The sequence below is a fragment of the Phalaenopsis equestris genome, unplaced genomic scaffold (genome assembly GCF_001263595.1).
Source record: "Phalaenopsis equestris unplaced genomic scaffold, ASM126359v1 Scaffold000277, whole genome shotgun sequence".
Taxonomy (NCBI): domain Eukaryota; kingdom Viridiplantae; phylum Streptophyta; class Magnoliopsida; order Asparagales; family Orchidaceae; genus Phalaenopsis; species Phalaenopsis equestris.
Genome location: NW_018164719.1, coordinates 19,836 through 42,932, shown reverse-complemented (window position 1 = coordinate 42,932; position 23,097 = coordinate 19,836). Strand labels below are relative to the sequence as shown.

Below are 23,097 nucleotides of genomic sequence, written 5' to 3'. Positions count from 1 at the left end.
TATCATTGTGATTAATCATATATATGAATGATTATTTGTATAACACAAAAATAAGTCCTGCCAAGCAGAAGGATCCATCGCCGAAGAAGAACCAGGAGACGCACAACCGTCGAGCCAGCCACCTGCTTGCCACCCTCAATCGGTCGGCCAACATGAGTCGTCCACCTTATGTCGGTCGTCCACCTCCTGTCGGCCGACCTCTTGCCGAGTGAGGGTGGCCGGAGGTGGGTGGGTGGCTGGCAGGAGGTGGTCGACCGATTGAGGGTGGCGGACCGACAGAACATGGTCGATTCATGTTGGCCACCTAAGTGGAGGTGATCGGCCGGGTGGGCGGCTCGACAGTTGCACGTCTCCTGGTTCATCTATGGCGACGGTTCCTTCTTCTTGACGAGGAGTATTTTTGGGCTATATATGAAACTCCCAAGTTTTTTGCTTCTTGGAGTCGAAGCAGCAATAAGAGTGGAAAACTCATTAGTGCCAAAAACATCATTTTCTTAAGCTTCTACTTGGACTTAAACTTGTAACAGTCCTCTTGCTAGCCTTTTAGTGAATTTTTTTTTTGAGAAAAATCATTAGTTGAGGTTCAGATCTCTGGAGAATATAATCAAGGTTGCTTTTTCGATTTTTTTAATAGAAAAATTCTAACAATTTGTGGTTGCTATTTACCAATTTTTCTTGCCTTTGTAAAAACATCACATCCCGCGGGCCTCGCGTTATGCTAAGTCTTAAGCGGTATTGTCGCTGCCTTCACGGGAGTAACTGTTGAGGTGATTTGCGACATACCCCCTTACAGATTTTGTCGCTTCGGTGCAAGGAGCCACCTCCATCGATTCTTCCGACTTGAGCTTTGGGAGAGGGTTTTTGGAGCTTTTTTGAGAGGGAGAGGAGGCCTTGTTTGCTCATCTCGGAGGAGAGACTCAAGTCAAGGTTGGGACTTTGAATGTTTGTCCCGGAGGAGAGACTTAGAGAGTGATTTTTATTTTTATTTGGAATGCTCTCCCGGAGGAGAGGTTTAAAGAGAATATACATGTTCAACACGGGAAAAAGTATTTTGTTGTTCATTTAGAACACTCTCTTGAAAAAAAGGAAGAGCGAGAAAAAGTATTTTGGTTATGAAGAGAGAGAGAGATTATTATATTTTATTTCTTCCTCCCTTTTAATATTTTTGTTTTCTTCTTTAATGAAAAACAAACAAGGTAAGAGAGTGTGCTTATCTTTCTCTTGTTCTCATGTAGGTGTCCTTCTAGCTTTTGGGGTATGAGAGGGGTCCTTTCCCTTTTTTAAACTTTATAATTCTTTTTTTTGTTTTTTCATTTTTTTGTCTTTTAGGATGCATTTGGGGCAGCTTGTGCTTATTCAGATAAACAGCTTATCTCATATTTAGTGTAAAAATCAAATCGCGTTTTCAGATAAGCTGCCCCAAACGGGCACTTAATCTCTTTACTTTATGTTTTGTTATTTTTTTACTTTTTATTTTTTTGTTTTGTTTGTCATTTTTCCTTTGACTTGTCACAATACTTTATGTATTGTCACTTCATGTCTCTATCTTCTTCTTCCCTTCTCTTTTTTTTCTTTCCATCTTCTTCTTCTTTCTCTTTTTTTTTTCTTATTTCTTGTTTCTCAGACAATTGATTTTCTCCAACTGGGAAAGCTTTTCGTCTTGCTAGAGACAATCCACGCTCGTCACACCTTTAAGATGTTGAATTCAAATCATTTAGATCGTGCCTAAGAGTTAGAACCAAATTCCGAGAGGTGGAAAAAGTGAGAGAGAAAGAAAGAGAAGGTTGCCCCTTCAAGCGTAAATATGGGTGGTCATCAGGTCCGGTGGTCCCTTCTATTTCACTCAGACTATATTATAATGTGAGGGTGAAGGGGAGCAAGCTCCATACCTAAGGGGAGAGAGAGAGTTTGAAGAGACATCTTCTACATCCAAAGATTCCTTTATTGAGAAAAAGAGAGGTGAAAAGAATATTACATTTAAACCCTTGCCATTTAGGACAGTTGAGACTGGGTATACAAGTTTTTTTGTTTATTTGAATCGGTCCTCCTAGAGTTTACTACTAATGTACTTCTCGGCGTTGAGCGGTGGGTTTAAATTTCAAATTAATCAAAAGATATATTAAAACTGCACTAACCCATAATAAAGCTTTAATAACGGAATAGATGATTAAAAGCCCAAATAATAATCACAACGAAATAAGGGCGACCGGCCCCAAGTAGCAGCCCAATCGAAGGCCCAATATTTAAACAACGGTTTAATTAAGCAGCGAACTAGATAACTCTTAACATATTAGGAAGATTGCCAGACAAGTTCTATGAATTTATGTATCTAAACCTAAACTTTAATATTTACATTAATACCACTTTATATATGCATGAAAATGTATATTGCACGTGTGGATTAATCTCATGACGGGCAACTCTTATTTTGTGACAGTGCCATGATACACCATTAAAAAAAACTTTAGAATTATTTCATCTATTTAAAGAAAATATAAATTGAAAGTAGTAAAATAAACAATATATACAATATTAGGAAAAATATTTTGAAGTATTTTAAGTAGTATTAATAAAGTAAAAAATTTTGTAGCTTGTGGTACGGCCGACCAAATACATGAAAATTTAAATATCTTGCATTTAATTTATTTTACACTTCAAATATTTCGTAATAAACATTTAAACTGCTTCATATGTGATGTATGTCGAAAGATTCACTTTGATAAATTGATTATTTAGCATTTTAGTGTTACTTCGTTATGAGCGCCAAGTTTCCACATTGTATGTTGGATTTCACAAGGTGTTTTGTTTCAATGAGCATGGTCCGACCGACAGCAGACGACGACCGACAAGTGGTGGTCGATGATTGTAAGAGTGCGAATGTATTTGTGAGGTTTTTCTGTTAAGATCGAAATTGAAATTCAATTCCTTCTTTGCTAATTAACTCTAGATTCAGTTCTTTTTCAATTCAATTCATAGACCTGTTTTTCACTAAAGAGATATGACTCTATTTATAGAATTTGAGAGTGGTCTCTTTGCGAATAAAAAATGAATCTAAACAAAATTCTTATAATCAGATGACATTATATGAATCTAAACACTCTGCTATGAAAATATCATTGTTAGATCCATATTACTTTCAGTCATCTGAATATAATATTTTTTTCATTACAGGATCATATTTTTACATATGAGATGATGATTTGAGGATTGAACATTTTCTCCCTTAACAATAGTTCAATCTTACTTACCTTTAAAAAATAATAATAATAAAAAAAAACAGAAAAAAAAAAAGAGAAGAACTTAGCATCTAGTAAATCCAGAGTCAAGTCAACGGTTCCTCTTAGCAAGTTTGCTGGCATCTCGACCGTCATTTAGCTACTGCATTCTTTAATTTCAGCTCATCGTCATCGAACAGCGAACAGCTTTTCTCCCCAACAAAAAGGAACCTCCGCAGGCCACACAAGCCATACTATTGCGACACGTTTTCATATTAACTTATTCCCTGTCTACCGGTCGAGTGGAACCGCGTGAGCCCGACACGTAGTGCACATAAATATGGTGTTGCAATTCCTTATCAGCGGTACCAAGCTATCCGTGCGCCACGTGCACATTTGAACCGCCCTGATCTTTCAAAACCGGCCCCACTGATGTGTTCTCGGCCCTTTCCCCCTTAAATCTCTGTTCCCCCTCCATCATCAACGAGCCGACAAGTTGCATCCATCAACCATCATCCCCTTCTTCATTGATCGAAACCCTCGAATTTCTGATAGAAAATCTCAGCAAGAAGAAATAATTAACCGACCGCTCTTGATCGGATTGATCGATTACAGTTTGGGATGGGGGAGGAAGCCGGAGCAAGTGGCGAGGGTAGGGTTTTGGATTGGGAGGACGGGCTCCCAACTGGAGATCATCTTACTCCTCTCTCAACTCACCTGGTTCCGTCGGAACTCGCATCCGCCTTCAGTATTCCCCCTGCTGACCCCAAAACCATGCTCGACGTCGATAGAGCTAGTCAGCACACCATCTCCTGTCTCACAGCCCGCCGTAAAGCCGCATCCTCTTCTCTTCTCGATGGATTGCCGAAGCCCTTTGCATCTGGTGCACCCGATGGCGAAAACTGCTTCATAGTTGTCGAGGCTGAAGACTCGGATGAGTTTCCTCTTTCGGAGAGATTAGGAAGGCTGCCCCAAATTGGAGGTGAGGAGGATGCTGATTCCCCTGCCCTTCATGGTGAAAACTCGTGGGACGACCAGCGGGTGCTTAAACGGCCGCGATTGGTGTGGACGCCGCAGCTTCACAAGAGGTTCGTGGAGGTGGTAGCTCACCTGGGCATCAAGAACGCGGTGCCCAAAACCATTATGCAGTTGATGAACGTGGATGGGTTAACTCGGGAGAACGTTGCGAGCCACCTCCAGAAGTACAGGCTCTACGTCAAGCGGACAAGTGGGTATTCCAATGAGGGCCTTTCATCTTCTGATCATACTTCTGCATCTACTACGGTTAATCAAAATTTCCACGAGCAGCAGCCGCCAGAACCTTCGTCGACGCCGCCGCTGCCACCGCCAACGCCGCCGAAGACTAATTCGATGGCGATGCCGTACACCGTCCCGGCAATGATCCCGATGCCGATCTACGCCTTTCCACTTCATCATTCGCATGGAGTAGTTCCATTAAATAATCATCAGGGAGGCACGCCTTACCATGGATTTGATACTTCTAATCGTTATTCGGCGAATAATTAGTCAGGTAATTTCAGTTTTGGTTTCATTGTTTCTTACCCGCATGCTTTGTAATACTATAAGTACATGCAGCAAAGAAAGTATATAAAAGTAAAAGGGGAAACAAATACAAAGAGAAGAGAGATGGTTTTTGCGTCATTGCGATTCTTCTGGAGCAATGATGAATTCAAATGCTATTATCGAAAAGTCTTGCTTTGTTCCATGTGATTAAATTTTGGTGTTTCGATTATGAATGCCATGAAACATTTATTCACAGTATTTGCAGGTGGATTTTCATGTCTTTTGGTAACTGAGTAATGATATTAACCTGATTGAGTCAATGCAGACATTTATATATTCATGTAATGACGTTTATGATCTCCAAAAATGTCAACAGCTTATGTTGTTGGACTGGTTTTGGGGTTTGTCCGACCTAATGAAATGCAATTAATAGGAAAATTTATAGGTAGTCCTAAAAGCTACTTATAGTACGTTTTCCCTTGAGATACTGACCTAATGCAACACATTGTAGAAACTGATTGTTTTCTCAACAGCTTATGTTATTAGTTCTTTTAATTGCCCCTACTTCAAAAAGTTTTAGATTTTCTTTTTTGACGTGGTGGAAATTGATTCGATTCAAGCATATTGGAGAAACTGATTGTTTTCTTTCATTCATATCAATAGTATTTATACATTAAGAGTCCTTAAAAACATTGTTGAAATTAATAATGATTATGCCCTGTAATTTTCAGGGATTGTATTGTTCGGGCGCCTCTGAACACAATAATTAAGTGTATTTGAAATTGCCTCTTCATCAAAATGCTTACTTAAGTTCTAATCATGAATGTTATACTTTATTTAAAGTTGATGCAAGAGACCATACAAAAGAAGATATAGGAAGACAGGAAGAACCAGAATACAACTTAATTCATGTATCAGATCAATTGAAGAACATTACATATGCCTCTTTTATATATATAAGTAGAAGACAGGACAATGAGGCAATATTACCTGCTATGGTTGGTTAGTGTTGAGAAATTAGGGCGAAGAAAAACAAGAATCGACACAAATTCAGAAGAACACACAAAGATTTAACGAGGTTCGGCAAAGATGTCTACGTCTTCGGGAGCAGAGCGGCGAATTCCTTTTAATATTCAGAAAAGAGATTACATAAATAAGGGATACCTCATGGGGTTACTAACATGTCTGTTTATAACTCCAGGGGTAAACCCTAAGTACAATATGTAATTACAACATTACCCCTGTACCGTACTGCGGGGCGTTGCCCACACCCCTAACTCATATAACGTAACTTCCCGATTTGGACAGATTATTTTGCTCCGCTCCGTTCTAGCGTCTGTCCCTATATGGTATATGAGTCATACCATAACAAATCTCCACCTTGGCGAATATCCAACCCCTTAGGAAAAAAGATACCTGAGAGTTACACCCGCACCACTGTGGGTTGGGCCATCATGCTTTTCTAGCAATTGCACACATTCAACAGGTCCAAACAATGCAAGAACTTATTGATAATAACTGGTTTGGTCAACATATCAGCTGTATTTTTTTCAGTATGAACTTTCTGCAATAATATCTCACCAGAAGCAATCAATTCTCTGATCTTGTGATACCTGACATCAATGTGCTTGGTTCTCGTATGGTACACCTGGTTCTTAGCCAGATAAATAACACTTTGACTATCACATTGCAACTGAACTCCACCTTGCTTAATGCCCATTTCCTTTTACTAGCCCAACAAGTCATAAGACTTTTTTTGCAGCTTTAGTTACTGTCATGTACTCAACTTCAGTTTTAGATAATATCACAATAGACTGAATTGTTGATTTCCAACATATAGACCCTCCACCAAGATTAAACACATACCCAGTTGTAGACCTTCTGCCATCCAAATCACCAGCATAGATATAATCGACGTACCACACAACTGAAGGATCATCTTGCTGATTGCCAAAACAATTCCATGTCCTACAGTGCCCTTCAGATACCTGAAAATCCACTTGACTGCTTCCTATTGTCGCCTTTCAGGTTTTAAACATGTATTTGCAGACTTGACTAATAGCATGAGCCAATTCAGAACGAGTACATATCATTGCATACATCAAGCAGCAAACTGCACTGACATATGGAACATTTGCCATATATTCGATTTCTGTATGTCTTAAGACACTGTTCTGAATAAAACTTAAAATGATTTGCCAAAAGAGTGCTTACAGACTTTGGACTTTGCTTTGCTCATCTTAAACCATCTTAAACCTGTCCATCACTTTCTCAACATAGCCTCATTGAGATAAACATAATCGTATTGAGCTTCTGTCTCGATGAATCTTCATTGCAAGAATTTTCTTCGTAGGACTCAAGTCTTTCACGTCAAATTCCTTGTTCAATAAAGCTTTCAAACCACGGATATCATTCATATTCTTTGCAGCAATCAGTATATCATCAACATACAACAACGAAAAAATAATAGAACGATCATCAAGTCTCTTCACATTAACACAAAAATCATACTCACATCTCTTGTAGCCGATCTGAATCATGTAGGAGTCAAACCATTTGTATCATTGTCTTGAAAACTGTTTGAATCCATATAACGATTTATTTAACTTGCAAATCAAATGCTCATGTCCAGGTTGAGTGAACCCCTTAGGTTGCTCCATGTAAATATGCTCCTCCAACATGCAAGAAAGCAGTTTTAACATTCATCTGCTCTAAATGCAAATCCCAAATGACTACTAATGCAAGTACTGCTCTGATTGAAGTATGTCTGACCACAGAAGAAAATATTTCATCATAATTTACCATCATAATCTATCCACTTCTGCTGTGAAAATCCTTTTGCTACTAGTTGAGTCTTGAACTTTTCCCCATCTTTTTCAGATACTGTTGGTTTCCTTTTGTACACCCACTTACACCAAATAGTCTTCTTTCCCTTAGGAAGTTGAACTAGTTCCCATGTGCGATTTTTTTGCCAAGACTCCATTTCCTCAACCATTGCACCCATCCATTTTCTTTTCTCTTGGTTAGTGATAGTTCCTTGAAAAAGTGGCTAGATCATCGCTGCTGATGAAAAGTGCACAAGAGACCAAGTCTTCATAACCTAATATGCTAGGAAACCTTATATTGGTGCGTCTCTGTCTGTCTCTGGCTAGATTATAATTCTACAGATCATCTAGAATGAAATCACCAGGTATTAGATATGAACCTTCAACTCTCTCAGTTGTTTCTGAATGTTGTTCTAAATCCATCTGCACTGTGTCTGAATTAGAATTATTCTCTTGCACCTTGTCTTGTTTTTGCTGTAACATTGACTGTTCATCAAAAACTACATCTCTACTGATCACCATCTTCTTCGCAATCGGATCCCAAAACTTGTATCCTTACCTTTCTTGTAGCCCAGAAAGATGCACTTCTTGGATTTTGCGTCAAGTTTTGATCTTTCATCTCCAGGTACATGCACATAAGTCAGGTACATGCACATCCGTAAATGATCGAAATTAACTGGATTATCTGTCCATACCTTTTCTGTGACCTGATTATCTGTCCATGCCTTTTCTGTGACCTTGCCACCCAACGATGCCCAAGGTGATCTTTTGATGAGATAACATGCCATATTCACAGTCTCTGCCCAGAAACTCTTAGGAAGCCCTGCATTCAGTCTCAAACATCTTGCCCTTTCAATTAAGGATCTGTCATTATTTCTGTCACACCATTCTGCACCATTCTGCTGTGGTGTCTTGCGTACTGAAAAATACATCTGAATCCCATGCTATCTGAATCCCATGCTCCTCTCCCATGCTCCTCACAGAACTTCTGAAACTGCGAATCTGTGTACTCTATGCCATTATCAGACATGAAATAGTTGATTTTTCTGTCAATTTGATTCTCCACCTCAGCTTTCCATAGCTTGAATTTAGAGAAGACTTAAGATTTCTGCTTCAAGAAATACACCCAAACTTTCCCAGAGAAATCATCAATAAAGGTAACAAAATACTGAAATCCTCCCAACGATGATTCTCTGGTTGGACCCCATAAGAATCCTTTCAGTTTTATGTTTTTCAGTCATAAATCATAAAATTGACTCTAGTCTGTTTTTCAAGAACACGGAACTTACGAAGATCGAGCTTGCAGCTTCTAGCACCACGTAATAGGTTTATTCTATGCAATTCCACCATCCCACGTTCACTGAGACGACCCAGACGCATATGTCATAGCTTTGTATTATCATCATTTGACTCCACAGAATGAACTCTACCTGCAACTGTCTCTCCAACAGTTTGTAGATATTACCTGCAGTTAACTTTCCTTTCATCACAGTCAGTGCACCCTTAACTATTCTGATGGTTTCCTTATCCTCATCTGCCTTAGGAATGAAACCATTTCTCTATAAAATGTCGAAGGAAATCAAATTCTTCTTCAGATCTGGAATATGCCTGACACCACATAATGTTCTAACTGTGCCATCATAAATCTTAATTCTGATTTCTCAAATACTAATAGTATTGCAACATCTATCATCTCTTAGATAAACTGAGCCAGAATTAGTTGACCCGTATGAATTAAACCACTCTCTGTTAGGTGTTATGTGATAAGAGCATCCTGAATCAAAAATCCATGCATCCGTGAACTGAGTTGAGGAAACTGAAAGCATATCGCGATCACTGCAATCTGAATTGTCACTCTGCACCACATTTACAGACTTCAATGCATCATGATGCATCATCGTTCCCCTCAGTCTACTTCTTCAGCTTTGGACAATCTCTTTTTATATGACCCGACTCCTTGCAATTGTAGCAATGAATTGTCTTTTTTGTCTTTCGACTTGAATCTAAAATTTCTCCTTCTATAACCCTCATTTTATTTCTTCCTTCCACAAACCTGCTAACCCTTCACATATAAACTGTCACCATGAGAGCTTTCCCCTGCATCCTGCGTCCGCTGGTTGTGAGCCAACAATGCTGCAGTGATCTCATCAATTTTGATAGTTTCTTTCATATATGTAAGAATAATCACCATATGTTCATAGGAAGAATGCAATGAACACAACAAATTCATTGCTCGATCTTCATCCTCAATATTCTCGTCAAGTCGTGACAGGTCTGTGATTATTTGATTGAAGATATTAATATGGTGCGTCAGATCAGAACCTTCTTGCATTTTCAGCCCATACAATTTTTGTTTCAGATACAATTTTTTCGTTAGAGATTTAGCCATAAACTGAGTTTTCAATTTCTTTCATATCTCCCCTGGAGATTTTAAATTCATCACGTGATACATAACTTCATCTGCCAGACATATGTGTATAGTTTTTGCTGCTCGTTATTGCAATTCTTCCCAATCTTCATCCTGCATGACATCTGGTTTTGCTGCCAGCAAAGCTTTTAAGATTCTCTGTTGAACCAACAAATCTTTTATTCTTGTTTGTCACAATCCGAAGTTATCAGTTCCATCAAACTTCACCACCTTGAATTTTGGACCAGAAGTTGTCATATGAAATTGATCCAGCAACAAATTATTCTGCAAATTCCTCTGCAAATCTTTGCTCAGAATTTTTCAAAAAAAAAGGAAAGATTGAAAAATTCTTTTAATTAAGTTGCCTTAATTAAGTTTTCCAGAAAAACAACAGATTTTTTTTTAAAGAAAAGATTAAAATATTTCCTTAATTAAACTTCTTTAATTAAGTCCCCATTAATTAAAATATTTTTTTTAATTAATTGAATTTCAAAAACTTTACTTTTTCTCGCAAAGGAATAAAATCAGAACTTTCAATTTCCTTCTTCGTTGCCTCCAACAAAGAAAATCTTAATTAAGTTTCCTTTAGAGATTCTCTGTCTTTCTTCACGCAGCTCCAGCAAAGGAAAGATTTACTTTTCAAATTTCACCTCCGCCTTCAGCAAAAGAAATAAAGATTCCTTCTATTTCCTCTCCGCCTCCAACAAAGGAAATAATTTCTTCTCCAAAAGATATCCCAAAGGAATATTCTTCCAATCTTTCTTGGTTTGTCCGCCCAGCAGCTTCCGAAGTGCGAATCGAGCCTCCCGATTACACCGACTTCTCCCGCGAACCGAGCCTCTTCCGCCCAGTGCCTCCGCCTTCGAACACCAACCATCCGAAGCTGCGTGCAGAACCAATCGCGGAAGTTCCGTAAAATCGCACCTTCCTGAAGAAGCAATGCACTGAATTCGAAGCCCCCGATCCGGAACCTATCGCCAAAAACTCCTCACGCTGCCGCGAATAGTATCGCGAATTTCCGAGATTCGCGAATTCCGCACCTTGCTCTTCCTTCGCCGTCGAATCTTCTTCCCGCGCCGATCTCTTCTGCCATAGAGCTTGTCTCTGATACCACTTGTTGAGAAATTAGGACGAAGAAAAACAAGAATCGACACAAATCCAGAAGAACACACAAAAATTTAACTAGGTTCGACCAAGATGCCTACGTCCTCGGGAGCAGAGCGGCGGGTTCCTTTCAATATTTTAAAAAGAGATTACAGAAGTCAGAGATACCTCCTGAGGTTACAACATTACCCCCATACCGTACCGCGGGGTGTTGCCCCCGCACCCCCAACCCATATAACGTAACTTTCCGATTTGGACAGATTCTTCCACTCCGCTTCTTTCCAGCGTCTGTCCCTATATAATATATGATCCATACCGTAACAGTTAGGATATTATACGTGTACATTTAGTCATGAGAGGATTTGGTGGTCCTACCATACAACAAACAATATTAACCGTATACCAACATAACGGATTCTGATATTACCCCCTTCAAGCTGAGGGGTCTCGTTAGTGAGCTGAAGCTTGGAGCAGAGGGCTTTGAATCATTTGCTTAAGAAGTAATTTAGGGTCCGTTTGGAACCGAATTTTTCGGGCGGCGCGACTTGAGGCCGCGACTTTTTTTTATTTTATTTTTCCGTTTGAAAGAAGCGGTGGCAGGGTGGAGAAGTTGAATTCGGCAGAAAGCGGGCCGCGGGTTCGACTCTGCAGCTCGCGTCCTCGAGCGAATATTATCAGCTTTACTCTTCAATGCTTCTGTCCTAGCCTCTCCCGATAAGATTCGCGGCTCCATCGACTCTTTTGCCTCCTGCCCGAGTGTCTCGCATCTCGTGTCGATCTCTCAATGGTAGAGTGCTTCATTCTCCCCTTTCTTGCGTCGATCACTCACGTCGATCTCGCCGGCTTCCCCAAGGTGATTCGAGTGCTTCTTTTTCCCCATTTTCACTATTTCCAGCAATTCTCCTCTTCCCTTTTCCCTGTTTCGATCACTTCTCCTCTGCCCTAGTTGATTCGATTGCTTCGCCGGTTTGCTGGTTTGTTTTTTTTTTTTTTGAGGGCAACTCATCTAATGCTTCAGGATAGTAGAAACTTAACAAGCATTTGTTCTTTTGAATATAATTTAATTCACATGATGTAAATTTTATTTGTTAATTTCATTTGAATCTTTTTTCACCCACAGTGAGCAAATTTAAATTTGATTGTCTGATTTTTCAGAATGCATTGCTCCTTGGAGTATTTGTGGAATTTATTGAAAAAGCTTAAATGAGTTGAGAATTGCAGGCACCTGCTTCTCTAGATTCTCTTCTTACTGGTTCTATCATGGAGAAGGATACATTGGTGATGGTGAGATTGTGGTTTGATAGGCAAGATAATCATTTTTGTTTAAATAGGGGATTTAAGGTAACAAGGCACTTCTGTCAGAGGTGGATGGATGAATGGCGGCAAACTAGTTTAAACATTGACGCTATAACAGGACAGCTTAAATTCCAAAGCGCCTCTAACTCCGAAGCCTGAAGGACAGCTGATTTTTAAAATATGTTTTCATGCATTTTTAATGGGGAATTGGTATGTGCATATTTGAATGTTCATGTCCAGTGAGTTTAGGCGTTGGTGGCAAAGCAATCAATGGACCATGGAGTCTTTCCATCATTTGCAGTAGTGGTGCAAATTTTATTTTGTAAAACATAGTTTCCACGCATACAGTGATTTTTAGAAAGGAACGTAAAATTTGTTTTACCTGATGATTGTTGTAGTTCATAATAGGTGGCTAAATCTGTGTGTGTTATTTTGCTAGTATGAAACATGTGTGTTATACCACTTTATACATTGGTTGTTAGCCGGTAATATGTTATGGTTATCTACAGGATTTTTAAAATGCTCTATGCATTTTGTTTTGTGTGAGTGCTATATTACCTTGTCTTATGAAAACATAATGATTTGTTCAGCATTGTGATTGCTTTTGTGTTATGAATGAGATTTGGTGTGATTTTCAATTGATTCCAATAGATTACTCTTATTTCAAATTTTTGCTGTTACTACTTCAAATTTTATATTTATTCGCAACATTTCTCTCTAATTTTAGTGTCTTGTCTAATGTCATAATTTAAGGAGGTTTTATACACAGATTTAAGAAGTTTTTAAATATGTAAATATAGAATAGTGTGGTAGGCATGTAAATTTCCCTTTTCTGTTAATATAAGCCGTGTATATTTGTAAGAACTATTTAAGTTTTGTTCTAATAAAAGGGGGTTAAAAACTTGACAACGACAAGATCAGTAAGTATTTTGAATCCTAGCTAGTGAAAAATTATATTTTGGTATTGAGTCAACTATGAAATAATATAGCCTACTTTTTGAAGTGATCTTTTGCTTTGTTGAATTTCATTTGATATGTAGTTAAACAAGTTTGACTTGATTTGTGCACCATCATGCGTTCATGATATTGGAAGTAATCAAACTCATGATTATGGAAGCAAATTTTATTAATCAAATGAGTTATCTCCTGTTTGTTTATCATTGTTGCACCATCCAAGCAGTAATCTCCTATTTTATACATGACTGACAAACTAACAAATTGTTTATCAATGAAATGAGGAACATAGCCTGCTTTACTGATCTTTCTATACAATAACTCTTTGGAGCAGGTACGAAGAGAGAGGAGTAGTGAAAGGATGAAGTTTCTTCAAGATCTTGTTCCAGGCTGCAACAAAGTAAGCATTATTTCTAATGCTACAACTCTTATGTTTGCTTCGTAATGACTGTTTAGCCGCATCTTTTTAAATATTTATAGACGTTCTTTTTAAGATCGTAGGAAATTCCGCATTTTTCTTGATGAGAGTAATCTACTACGTACAGTCACCGTGACGACAAGTCGAGGTAATATGATCTCATGAAGCATTATAGTTTTAAGTTTCCTTGTAAATTTGAATGTGATTACCAGTTTTTGTCGATGAAGCTTGCAGTTGTGAATCCAATGTTGGACTTCAACATAGAAGTCTCTAAAGATGTAAGATATAAATTGCACTGATCAGAATTTAAGGTACATAAAATAAAAGTAAAAGCAGTCCAAGTCACTTTGATCAGTGCTTTTCAAACATGACTCTTAGAATTTATTTTGTTGAAGGATATTAGTCATCCATTGGCACCATTAAGCTCAACTTTTGCATATTAATTTTGATCATAAATAGGTGACTCACTTGGTCTCATTTCAAAATATTTAAAGGGTTACTTTTTGACCCTTTTTAACATCATTTTGCATACAATTCTTTGTATCCTATTCCTTTTATTTCTGCTGGGAGTTGCAGGCTATACATTTCACAGAATCAACCTTTTAATGCGTTTCATTCTTTTTTCTGATCCAGAAAGAGGACTCTTTCTCTCGAGCTGAATTAGACTCAATTGCTGAAAAACTTGATCATGATGATCCTGACAAAGGAAGATGGACTCCACTTTCCGTAATTTTTAAAACTCACCACAACGAATTAACAACGCTCGAGACACGAAACACAAAAGCTGGTTTGGCATGATCATCGCAATAGTTCGTCTTCAATCAACCTTTCTTCTGCAACTTTACTCGGCATTGTCCTTAACATTCTTGTGAAGCGATTCGCCGGACTTTGGCGAGGCCGGCATTGGGTTTCGATACGGCGCATCGATGGAATCTGGTATAACTTGGACAGCGATCTTTCTTCGCCCAAGCCATTTCGAAATTTGGATGAGCTGACAGGATTCCTGGACCAAGTCATGGTCAGGATGGCGAGTTCTGGTTGTCTTTCATGACAAACTTTGAAAACCGTCTCGTGGTTTTTGAATTTGCACTTTTAACTGATGCAATTTTGGGTAAGCGTACATGCCTGAAAGAGGTTGTAATTCCTAGTTGTTTAGTTTTTCTTGGAGAAATATTTTGCTTCTGGGGTTTCTAATGCAAATTTGTGTTGGCTTGAGGTTTGTTAGGCAAATAATCAAAGCAAAAATTTGCATAGTTTTATGGTGCTGTTTTTGATTGTATATTTCTTCAAAACCTTGTCGGTGCTTAGTTATAGGCATGTGATGCAAAGCTGATGATATATTGACTTCAAGGTTTGATGTAAACTCCCTTTAATGTATATGGTACATTGCATTTGTTGTTTAGTGTGAAAGTATCATAATCTTAAGTTTAGGATAAGTTCTACATCTATATTTTGAACAAGTTATTTATGAGAAATATTATTTCATGATATGAGTAAATTGTAGAGAAATTTAGTATATTTAAAGAAACTTAGGAAGTTTCTTATCTTTATATTTAAAGTAAAGAATAGTCTTTTTTTTCATACTTTTAAAAAATTAATTTAAATAATAAGAAGTTATTACAAATTTAATGGGTTATCTATAAATTTTCTAATTACTATTGTCATTGTTTACAAATTATAAATCATAAAATAATAAGTTCAAAATTTTTTTCAAGGTACAAAATAATTTGAAAAGATGAATAATGCATCACTTTTTGAAATATTATTCTTTTACAATATTTTAGAAAAATTATATAGTTTTAAGTATGTTTGATAAGAGGTCAATATTAAAGTTTGTGTTAGATATGTAAATACATATGAATGTGTGGCATGTGTGTAAATGTTCCAAACAAAAATATTTAGCACTTTCGGTGCTCACATTTAAGCAAGTGATTTATGTATCTAAATTTTTGTTCTATTTTGAAATGAATTTCTGCTTCTGAAGTATTAAATATATGGTTATCACAGTTTTATTTAAAACAACTTTAGTAAACGGGGGCAAAATGATTATTTTTCCAGAAACAGTTGCCCCACGATTGTCACATAGCTGCAACAAACATACAACCAGCTTCCCCGCAGCAGTTTTCTGGGGCAGCGCAGCTATAGCGGAAAAGCTGAGAAGTTGCAACTGCCCCAAATAGACCCTTAGTGAAGATATTTGTCAGTTGATCCTGGGTATGAATGTAATGAAGTTGAAGAGTACTGGATTGAATTTGTTCACGAATAAAGTGGTAATTACTTTCTATATGCTTCACGTGGGCATGAAAACCGGGATGATGATGATGACCATATTTGAAATATTGTCACAAAAGAGATGTTGGTTGTTCCTGCAGAATACTAAGTTCAACAAGTAAACGACGAAGCCAAATAAAGTCAGCGGTTGCAGCTGCCATGTCCCGGATTCGGCTTCGGTGGAAGAAAAAGTAACCGTGGTTTGTTTCTTGACAGTTCATGAAATTGGCGTATCACCCAAGAAGGTGCAAAAACCCGTGACTGATTTTCGGACTAATGAATCTCCAGCCCAATCCACATCAGAATAAGTTCAAAGGGTGAGGGGAGCACACAAAATTTTGAGAGCCAATCCAATGGAGCCTTTTAAGTAGCGTAACAAACGTTTGAGGAGTTGGTAGTGATAAATCTATGGAGCATGCATATGTTGGTAAAGATAGTTGACAGCAAATGCTATATCTGCTCTCGTGATTGTAAGATATTGAAGTGCGCCAATGATTTTTCTGAATTCAGTCTTATTTGCATAGGGTTCAGTACGAGCATAATTTTCATGCCTCTTTGCGGGGAAAAAATATTACCTCAGGAGTACTGATGCATCAGTACTCCAATGAGGGGGTGCCACGTAGGCAATGGTCCCACCGTGGTGCCTACGTGGCACCCCCTCATTGGAGTACTGATGCATCAGTACTCATGAGGTAATATTTTTTCCTTTACGGGAAGTGGGTTTGCAACCAGTTTGCAATTATGTCCTGTAGAATGCGAAAAAATATTACCTCAGGAGTACTGATGCATCAGTACTCCAATGAGGGGGTGCCACGTAGGCAGCAATGGTCCCACCGTGGTGCCTACGTGGCACCCCCTCATTGGAGTACTGATGCATCAGTACTATTGAGGTAATATTTTTTCGTAGAATGCGGTTTTGGTATTAGTGCTGAGACAAATACATAAAGTCTTGTGTGCGATTGATGTGGATGCCCAAAAACTTTGAAACTTCACCCAAGCACTTAATTTGGAACAGAGATTGGAGCTATTGGATGAGGCATTCGATATCTTTAGTGTTGTCCCATGTGATAACCATATCATCTACATAGATTAGTAAAAAAGATCTTGTGTGTGGTTGTCGAGGAGAGCAGCAACGATGGGTATGATTTGCTGATATAAAATCCCCATTGGATGAAAAATATATAGATGTTCGCAAACCATTGACGCGGCGATTGTAAAGACCATAAAGTGCTTTCTTTAGTGAACACACATGGTTGAGAAAATGTGGATCTTTGAAACTTAATGGTTGTTCTATATAAATCGTGTCTTCAAGATTTCCAAGTAAGAAGATATTAACAAAGTTGAATTCGAGTAATTACTAGTGTTTGTGAAAATCAAAGGTAAAACAAGTGCGGAGAGTAGTTGACACCGAATTCAAGGTTTATTTTGTGATGGATGGATATAAGAACAAGTTATTCCATGATGACCTGAATAAAATAAGTCTACATGGAGCAAGCTTCTTATATTTCAAGTATTTTACCACCAAAGGTGTATGACAACCAATGTGTTACCTTGGACTGGAATTTGCTCAAATAAAAAATTTTTTTTTTCCCAAAAATTTATGGGGGGCATTGGAGCATTATGTAAGCAAATATTTGAGCAACATGTTTGACCGTTCTTATTTTCTATGTCTCTCTCTTTTTTGGCCATTGTTGCTACGAGCAATGTTTCTGTATGCAAAATTTTGATTACATTTTTTTCTTCAATTTGGACTTGGTTGATCAAGTTAGTAAGATTGTTTAGTTGGGTTATGTAGGTTTAAAAACATCGTTTACATTTTAAATCTTAAACCTTTAAAGATAATAGCCAATGTATAACTTGTTTAAATATTTAAACAATGATCTAATATGTTTGTAAAGATTGTTAAGATTTGATTGAGGTTGGAGCATAATTGGAGGAAGATTTGAGTTTGATTCTAATATTAGTTAAACACTCTTTAAATATAAATTTAGCATGATTTAAGTTTAGGGCTTGTTACATGAGCCGACTAGAATGCCATTTAAGCTCTTGAGCCAGATCGATCCGGCTCGAAAAACTAGCTTGAAATCCCGCCTGAGCCGGCTCTAAAACTTCATTCGAACAAAATTATTCATTGATATGAAAAACAAAAAGTAAAATAGTCAAAAATAGGAATAGAATATATATTTTTTTATTGAATAAATTATCCAAATACAAATTTACAGATTACAATAAAGCAAAATAAATATTGTTTGTTCCTTATAATCAGAACTCATAAATTGCAAATTACATAGTTAAAATTTATAAATTACAATTGACAATTTAAAATATCAAATATAAGAAATTACATATAAATGCAAAAAAAAAAAAAAAAATCTTAAATTTTGATTCTTGATAATTTTTACAAGTTCTCCGATCTGCGCCAAGAAATTGATTGTCAATATAAAATATTTTATGTTTTAATTTAGACATTTTATCAATTACTTTTACCGTCATGAATCTTCTAGCACATCACAAGTATTTTGCCGTTAAAAGAGATTATTTTAGTTTTGAGTGAATTTTTAAGTGTATTTCTTGATAAATAAAAATGTCAAATATATTTCTCTAATTTTAGGTATTATGAGCCATATTTCAGATATTTTTGTATTCTCATTACTTTGCCTTTTATATGGGTAGGGGGGTAAACGAGCCGATTACAAGCAAGTCGGGGCTTAGCTCGTTAAAAAATACCATTGTTCATTTTTTCAGTTTGTTTATATTTCAAACACAAAAAATTTGTTTGTATTTAACTCGTTTGTTTAGCGAGCCGAATACAAGCATTTCGCGAACAAAATACCGCTTTGACTATCCTAATAATGCAGATGTTATGGTTGTAATTGAGCCAAGCTTGAGTGAGTCCAAACTCGGCTCGTTAAAAAAATATCGTTGTTCTTTTTTGGCTCATTCATTTATAGAGCACAAAAAGATTTATTCATGTTTGACTAGTTTACTTATTGAACTGAATATCAATTATCACGAATAATGAGCCATTTTGACAATCCTAGTCATGAAGATAAGAGCAGGGCGATATTATTTTATTATTTATATTAAATATTCATTTAAATAAAATTTAATGTATTTTTATTCTATTTTAACTAATAATTTTGACTGAATATATATCTTCGCATATATATAATATATATATATATATAATTTAATTTCAAATCTTTGATTATGTTCGGCAACAGTTCTCATGGCCTCTAAAGACTGGATCTCCTAAAGACTATCCTCTAAGAAGGCGCTGATCACGTTCGTCTAGGTGGAGGTGAACAAGCCGAAGAGAAAATGGTGGTACGATGCTCCGGCTTTTCTCTTCTTCTACCCTTCTTCCCCGCCTCTTACTCCTCCTGCCGGCGCAACAAGCTTCCGCAGCATCTATTCCCCTCGTCATTCATGTCGATTCCGCTCCCCAACAGCCCAATTCGCTCCTCCCCGCTTCCCCCTATACCTTCGTCAAGCTCCTTTCCGGAGCCGTCAACTCTTGCTCTATCTATACAGGGGAGCAGTATCATTCCGCCATCATCAAGCTCGGTTTTTTATCCAACGTGTTCGTCACCACTGTTCTCCTTGATCTGTACTGTAAAGGCGGCAATTTTACCATCGCACAGCAACTTTTCGACGAAATGCCTCACCAAAATGTTGTTACCTGGAACACTTTGATTCACGGGCTTTCGCTTAGTGACCGTCCCAATGATGCAATAGAGGTTTTCTACGAGATGATGGTTGAAGGAATTTCACCAACTTCTTTTACCTTCTCCACTGTTCTCGCCACCTTCTCTCATTTGAGAGACCTCACTGCTGGGATCCTAATGCATTGTATTGGTCTTAGGCATGGATTTCTCTCCAATGTGGTTGTCGGAACAGCTCTAGTCAATATGTACTGTAAATGTTCCGATTTGACTGCTGCGAAGAAAGCGTTTGATGAAATGCCTCAGCCAAATGTGGTTACTTGGACATCTCTGGTTACTGGCTATGCTCACCATCAGAGACCAATTGATGCCATGCTGCTGGTTGTAGAAATGAGGCAACTTGGCTTTTTGATGAACAAAATGACTTACAATAGTTTACTAAGCTCATTTTGGCGGTTCAGTGATTTGGATCATGGAAGGCAAGTGCACTCTATCGTGATTAAAGAAGGCCTAGATTGTGATCCATACATCACTGTTTCACTAGTGACCATGTACTCGAAATGTGGAAGCTCGGTGGATTTCATGAATGTATGTTTGAGTGTTTCAGATTGGGATCAGGTCTCATTCAACTCCATAATCACGGGATTTTCTCACCTGGCAGATGGCTGGGAGGTTCTTGCAAGGTTTGTAGAGATGAGAAAGGCAGGCTTGGATACCGATATCTTCACTTTTATGAGCATTCTGAGAGCTGTTTCCATTGTCTCTGCTTTTAGAGAAGGCAGGCAAGCTCATGCTCTTATACTGAAGTGCAGCCATGATTCCAACCTAAGCATTCAGAATGGATTGGTCACAATGTATGCTAAGTGTGGAGATATCAATGATTCAAAGGAAATATTTTTCTCAATGGATAGTCCTGATTTGATTTCATGGAATTCGCTTCTATCAGGGTGCGCCGAGCACGGTTATGGTGAAGAGGCCATAGAAATGTTTGAGGAAATGAGAAGGATTGGAGTTAAACCAGATGGGACAACTTACTTATCAGTTCTTTCAGCCTGCAGTCATGTTGGGTTAGTGAAGAAAGGAATGGAGTTCTTCCATCTGATGCTGGAAGCAGACTCCATGATTGTTGCAGGCATGGAGCATTATGCATGTGTGGTGGATCTTCTTGGTAGAGCTGGATTTCTTAATGAAGCTTACGTTTTTGTTACCAGAATGCAGATAAATCCTGGCGTTTCAGTGTACCGAGCGTTGCTTAGCGCATGCCAAGTTCATGGGAATGTTGAGATGGCTAAATATGCAGCTAAATGTTTATTGGAGCTATGTCCCAATGATTCTGGTGCTCATGTTCTGTTGTCAAATGTGTTTGCGGCTGATGAAAGTTGGCATAATGCGGCCGGAATTCGTGAGGTAATGGAGGGGAAGAGTGTGAGAAAAAGACCAGCATGGAGTTGGATAGAAGAGGGTAATGTGGCAGTTCAACCAAGTGTGAAGCTTGTAGCTGACGTTTTGTAATGAGATACTGAGCTGTTGATTTGTGATTTGGTTTGTAAGTGTTGTTCGTGATTTATGTTGTTTTTTTTATGGGTATTTACATGCATACCACACAATTCTTATGTATTTACATATCTAACACCTGAACATTCATATTTACATGCATAGCATTCAAATCTTTAACATCACATAAAAAATACCCCCATTACTCTTTTTGAATGTGATGCACTATTTTTTATACATAAGTTTATGACACCAAGGTGTGATAAGTGTAAATATTAAAAATTTGAATGTTACATATGTAATTTTTCTTTTTTAATTTATTCTTTAGTTAAAAATATTTTCTTGTGAAGTTGGTAATTATGTGAGCCGTGGGCTGTAATCGTATCTGTTTTGAAATTGAAAAATAATGAGTTTATTTTGTCACCTCATTTGACACCATTTTATTAGTGTTGGGAGTAAGGTTCAGAAAATCGGACTTGACATTGAACCGGTGGAAAAAGAGTTTTAAGGTTTAATGGATGAATCGGATGTTGAATCGGGTGACATCATAAATATAAAAATGATTAAATATAACTTAAATGACATAAAAATTAGAAGAAATTCAGTATAAAAGGTAAAAAAGAAGGAAACATAATAAAAAGAATATTTCACCAAAGGTAAGGCAGAAAATGAAGCTAAAAATGACTAGAGCAAGTTACAATCTTCATGACATCGAAAATTCAAGCCATTCTTTATGAAATTCAATAAAAATGTAAAAAATTACATTGTAATATGTTGATTGGTTTGTTCGCCGGTTCCTTCCGGTTCTTTTCGGTTTGAAGCATGGCTGGTTTTCAGCCCAACCAAAATTGGATCACCGGCCGGTTCATGGTCTAATCGGTCGAATTGGTCAGCTCCATCCCGTTTTTAAAGCATTGGTTGGGATCCGGTTTTTAAAGCATTGGTTGGGAGTGTAAATTACAGAGGATTATGTTGATGTCCTAAAACTGAAATCTTAGAGTGAGTTAACCATTACTATATAATTTTTGTATAAACATAATTTTAATTATACTGCAAAATATATTGAAGAGCAAATACATGTCTTAAGATCAGTTCGAAATTTATTTCCACTAAATCAAAAAAATTACAAAACAAAGAAGAAAAAAGATACAATACAAGATCATTGTTTTCCATTGAAATAAAAAGGTGACCTTACAGTTGGTGGACTATGCTGCTTCTTCATTTATATTCAGGCAACATAAATATTATCGTTATTCATGTCAATAATAAAAGAGTATTAATATCTCTAAATAAAAATAATTTAATTTGCTTCTATCAGCTTGACGTCTTTGACTGCCCCTGTAGACAAATCCATCACTTTGTAATTGCAAAAGCGTTGAACAAAATCTTGATCTTCAATCATCTCTGTGCATTGTGATCCTCAACTATCTTTGAACAAATGTCAATTTTTGCCTGCAGTATTTCTGAAGATTTTCAAATATGACATCATTTATATATATATATATGAATTTTGATTGAAATTTACCTTGCAATCCTCAGAAATCAAGGAGTCCAACAGTGCGAAGGAAACACACAATCCCGTTGGAGCAATTTCCTTGACAGCATATTTCAACACAGACACTGCCACCACACTCGGATTGTGCTCTAGAAACTTGGCATCTGTTTTTTGTTTTTATGTTCTATATATATCAAACTATCAAAGAATTCCATGATTAAAATATATAATTCTTACCGTAAAGAGCATGCATCAAGAGATCAGTGATACGCGCCATCAATGCAGAACTAATACCACCAGCAAGAAGCTCTAAATATGAATATGAAGTCACACAATTGAGCTTCCAATCCAACACCTTAAGAACCAGAAATTCCATCTGTTTTATTGTACCCGAATCGAACTTTCTATCTGGCTTCATTAATTCCTGCT

At 37.4% G+C, this 23,097-nt stretch overlaps 2 protein-coding genes across 7 annotated transcripts; both read left to right on the top strand.

Annotated features, from left to right (window-relative positions):
• The first annotated feature begins 3,556 nt into the window (after window positions 1–3,556).
• On the top strand, window positions 3,557–15,106 carry LOC110024869 (transcription factor PCL1-like). Of its 6 annotated transcripts, none has more exons than XM_020725052.1 (5): window positions 3,557–4,746; window positions 13,660–13,725; window positions 13,820–13,891; window positions 13,978–14,021; window positions 14,377–15,106. In XM_020725052.1, exon 1 carries the CDS (start codon window positions 3,837–3,839, stop codon window positions 4,740–4,742), a length of 906 nt encoding a protein of 301 aa, XP_020580711.1. In that variant the 5' UTR covers window positions 3,557–3,836; the 3' UTR covers window positions 4,743–4,746; window positions 13,660–13,725; window positions 13,820–13,891; window positions 13,978–14,021; window positions 14,377–15,106. The 6 variants fall into 6 exon arrangements, with proteins under 6 accessions (XP_020580711.1, XP_020580709.1, XP_020580710.1 ...); XM_020725050.1 differs by having other exon boundaries at window positions 13,978–14,054; XM_020725051.1 differs by having other exon boundaries at window positions 13,971–14,021.
• A 4,129-nt stretch (window positions 15,107–19,235) lies between these two features.
• On the top strand, window positions 19,236–21,276 carry LOC110024877 (pentatricopeptide repeat-containing protein At1g11290, chloroplastic-like). Its single transcript, XM_020725063.1, has one exon. It carries the CDS (start codon window positions 19,347–19,349, stop codon window positions 21,189–21,191), a length of 1,845 nt encoding a protein of 614 aa, XP_020580722.1. The 5' UTR covers window positions 19,236–19,346; the 3' UTR covers window positions 21,192–21,276.
• The last annotated feature ends 1,821 nt before the right edge of the window (window positions 21,277–23,097 follow it).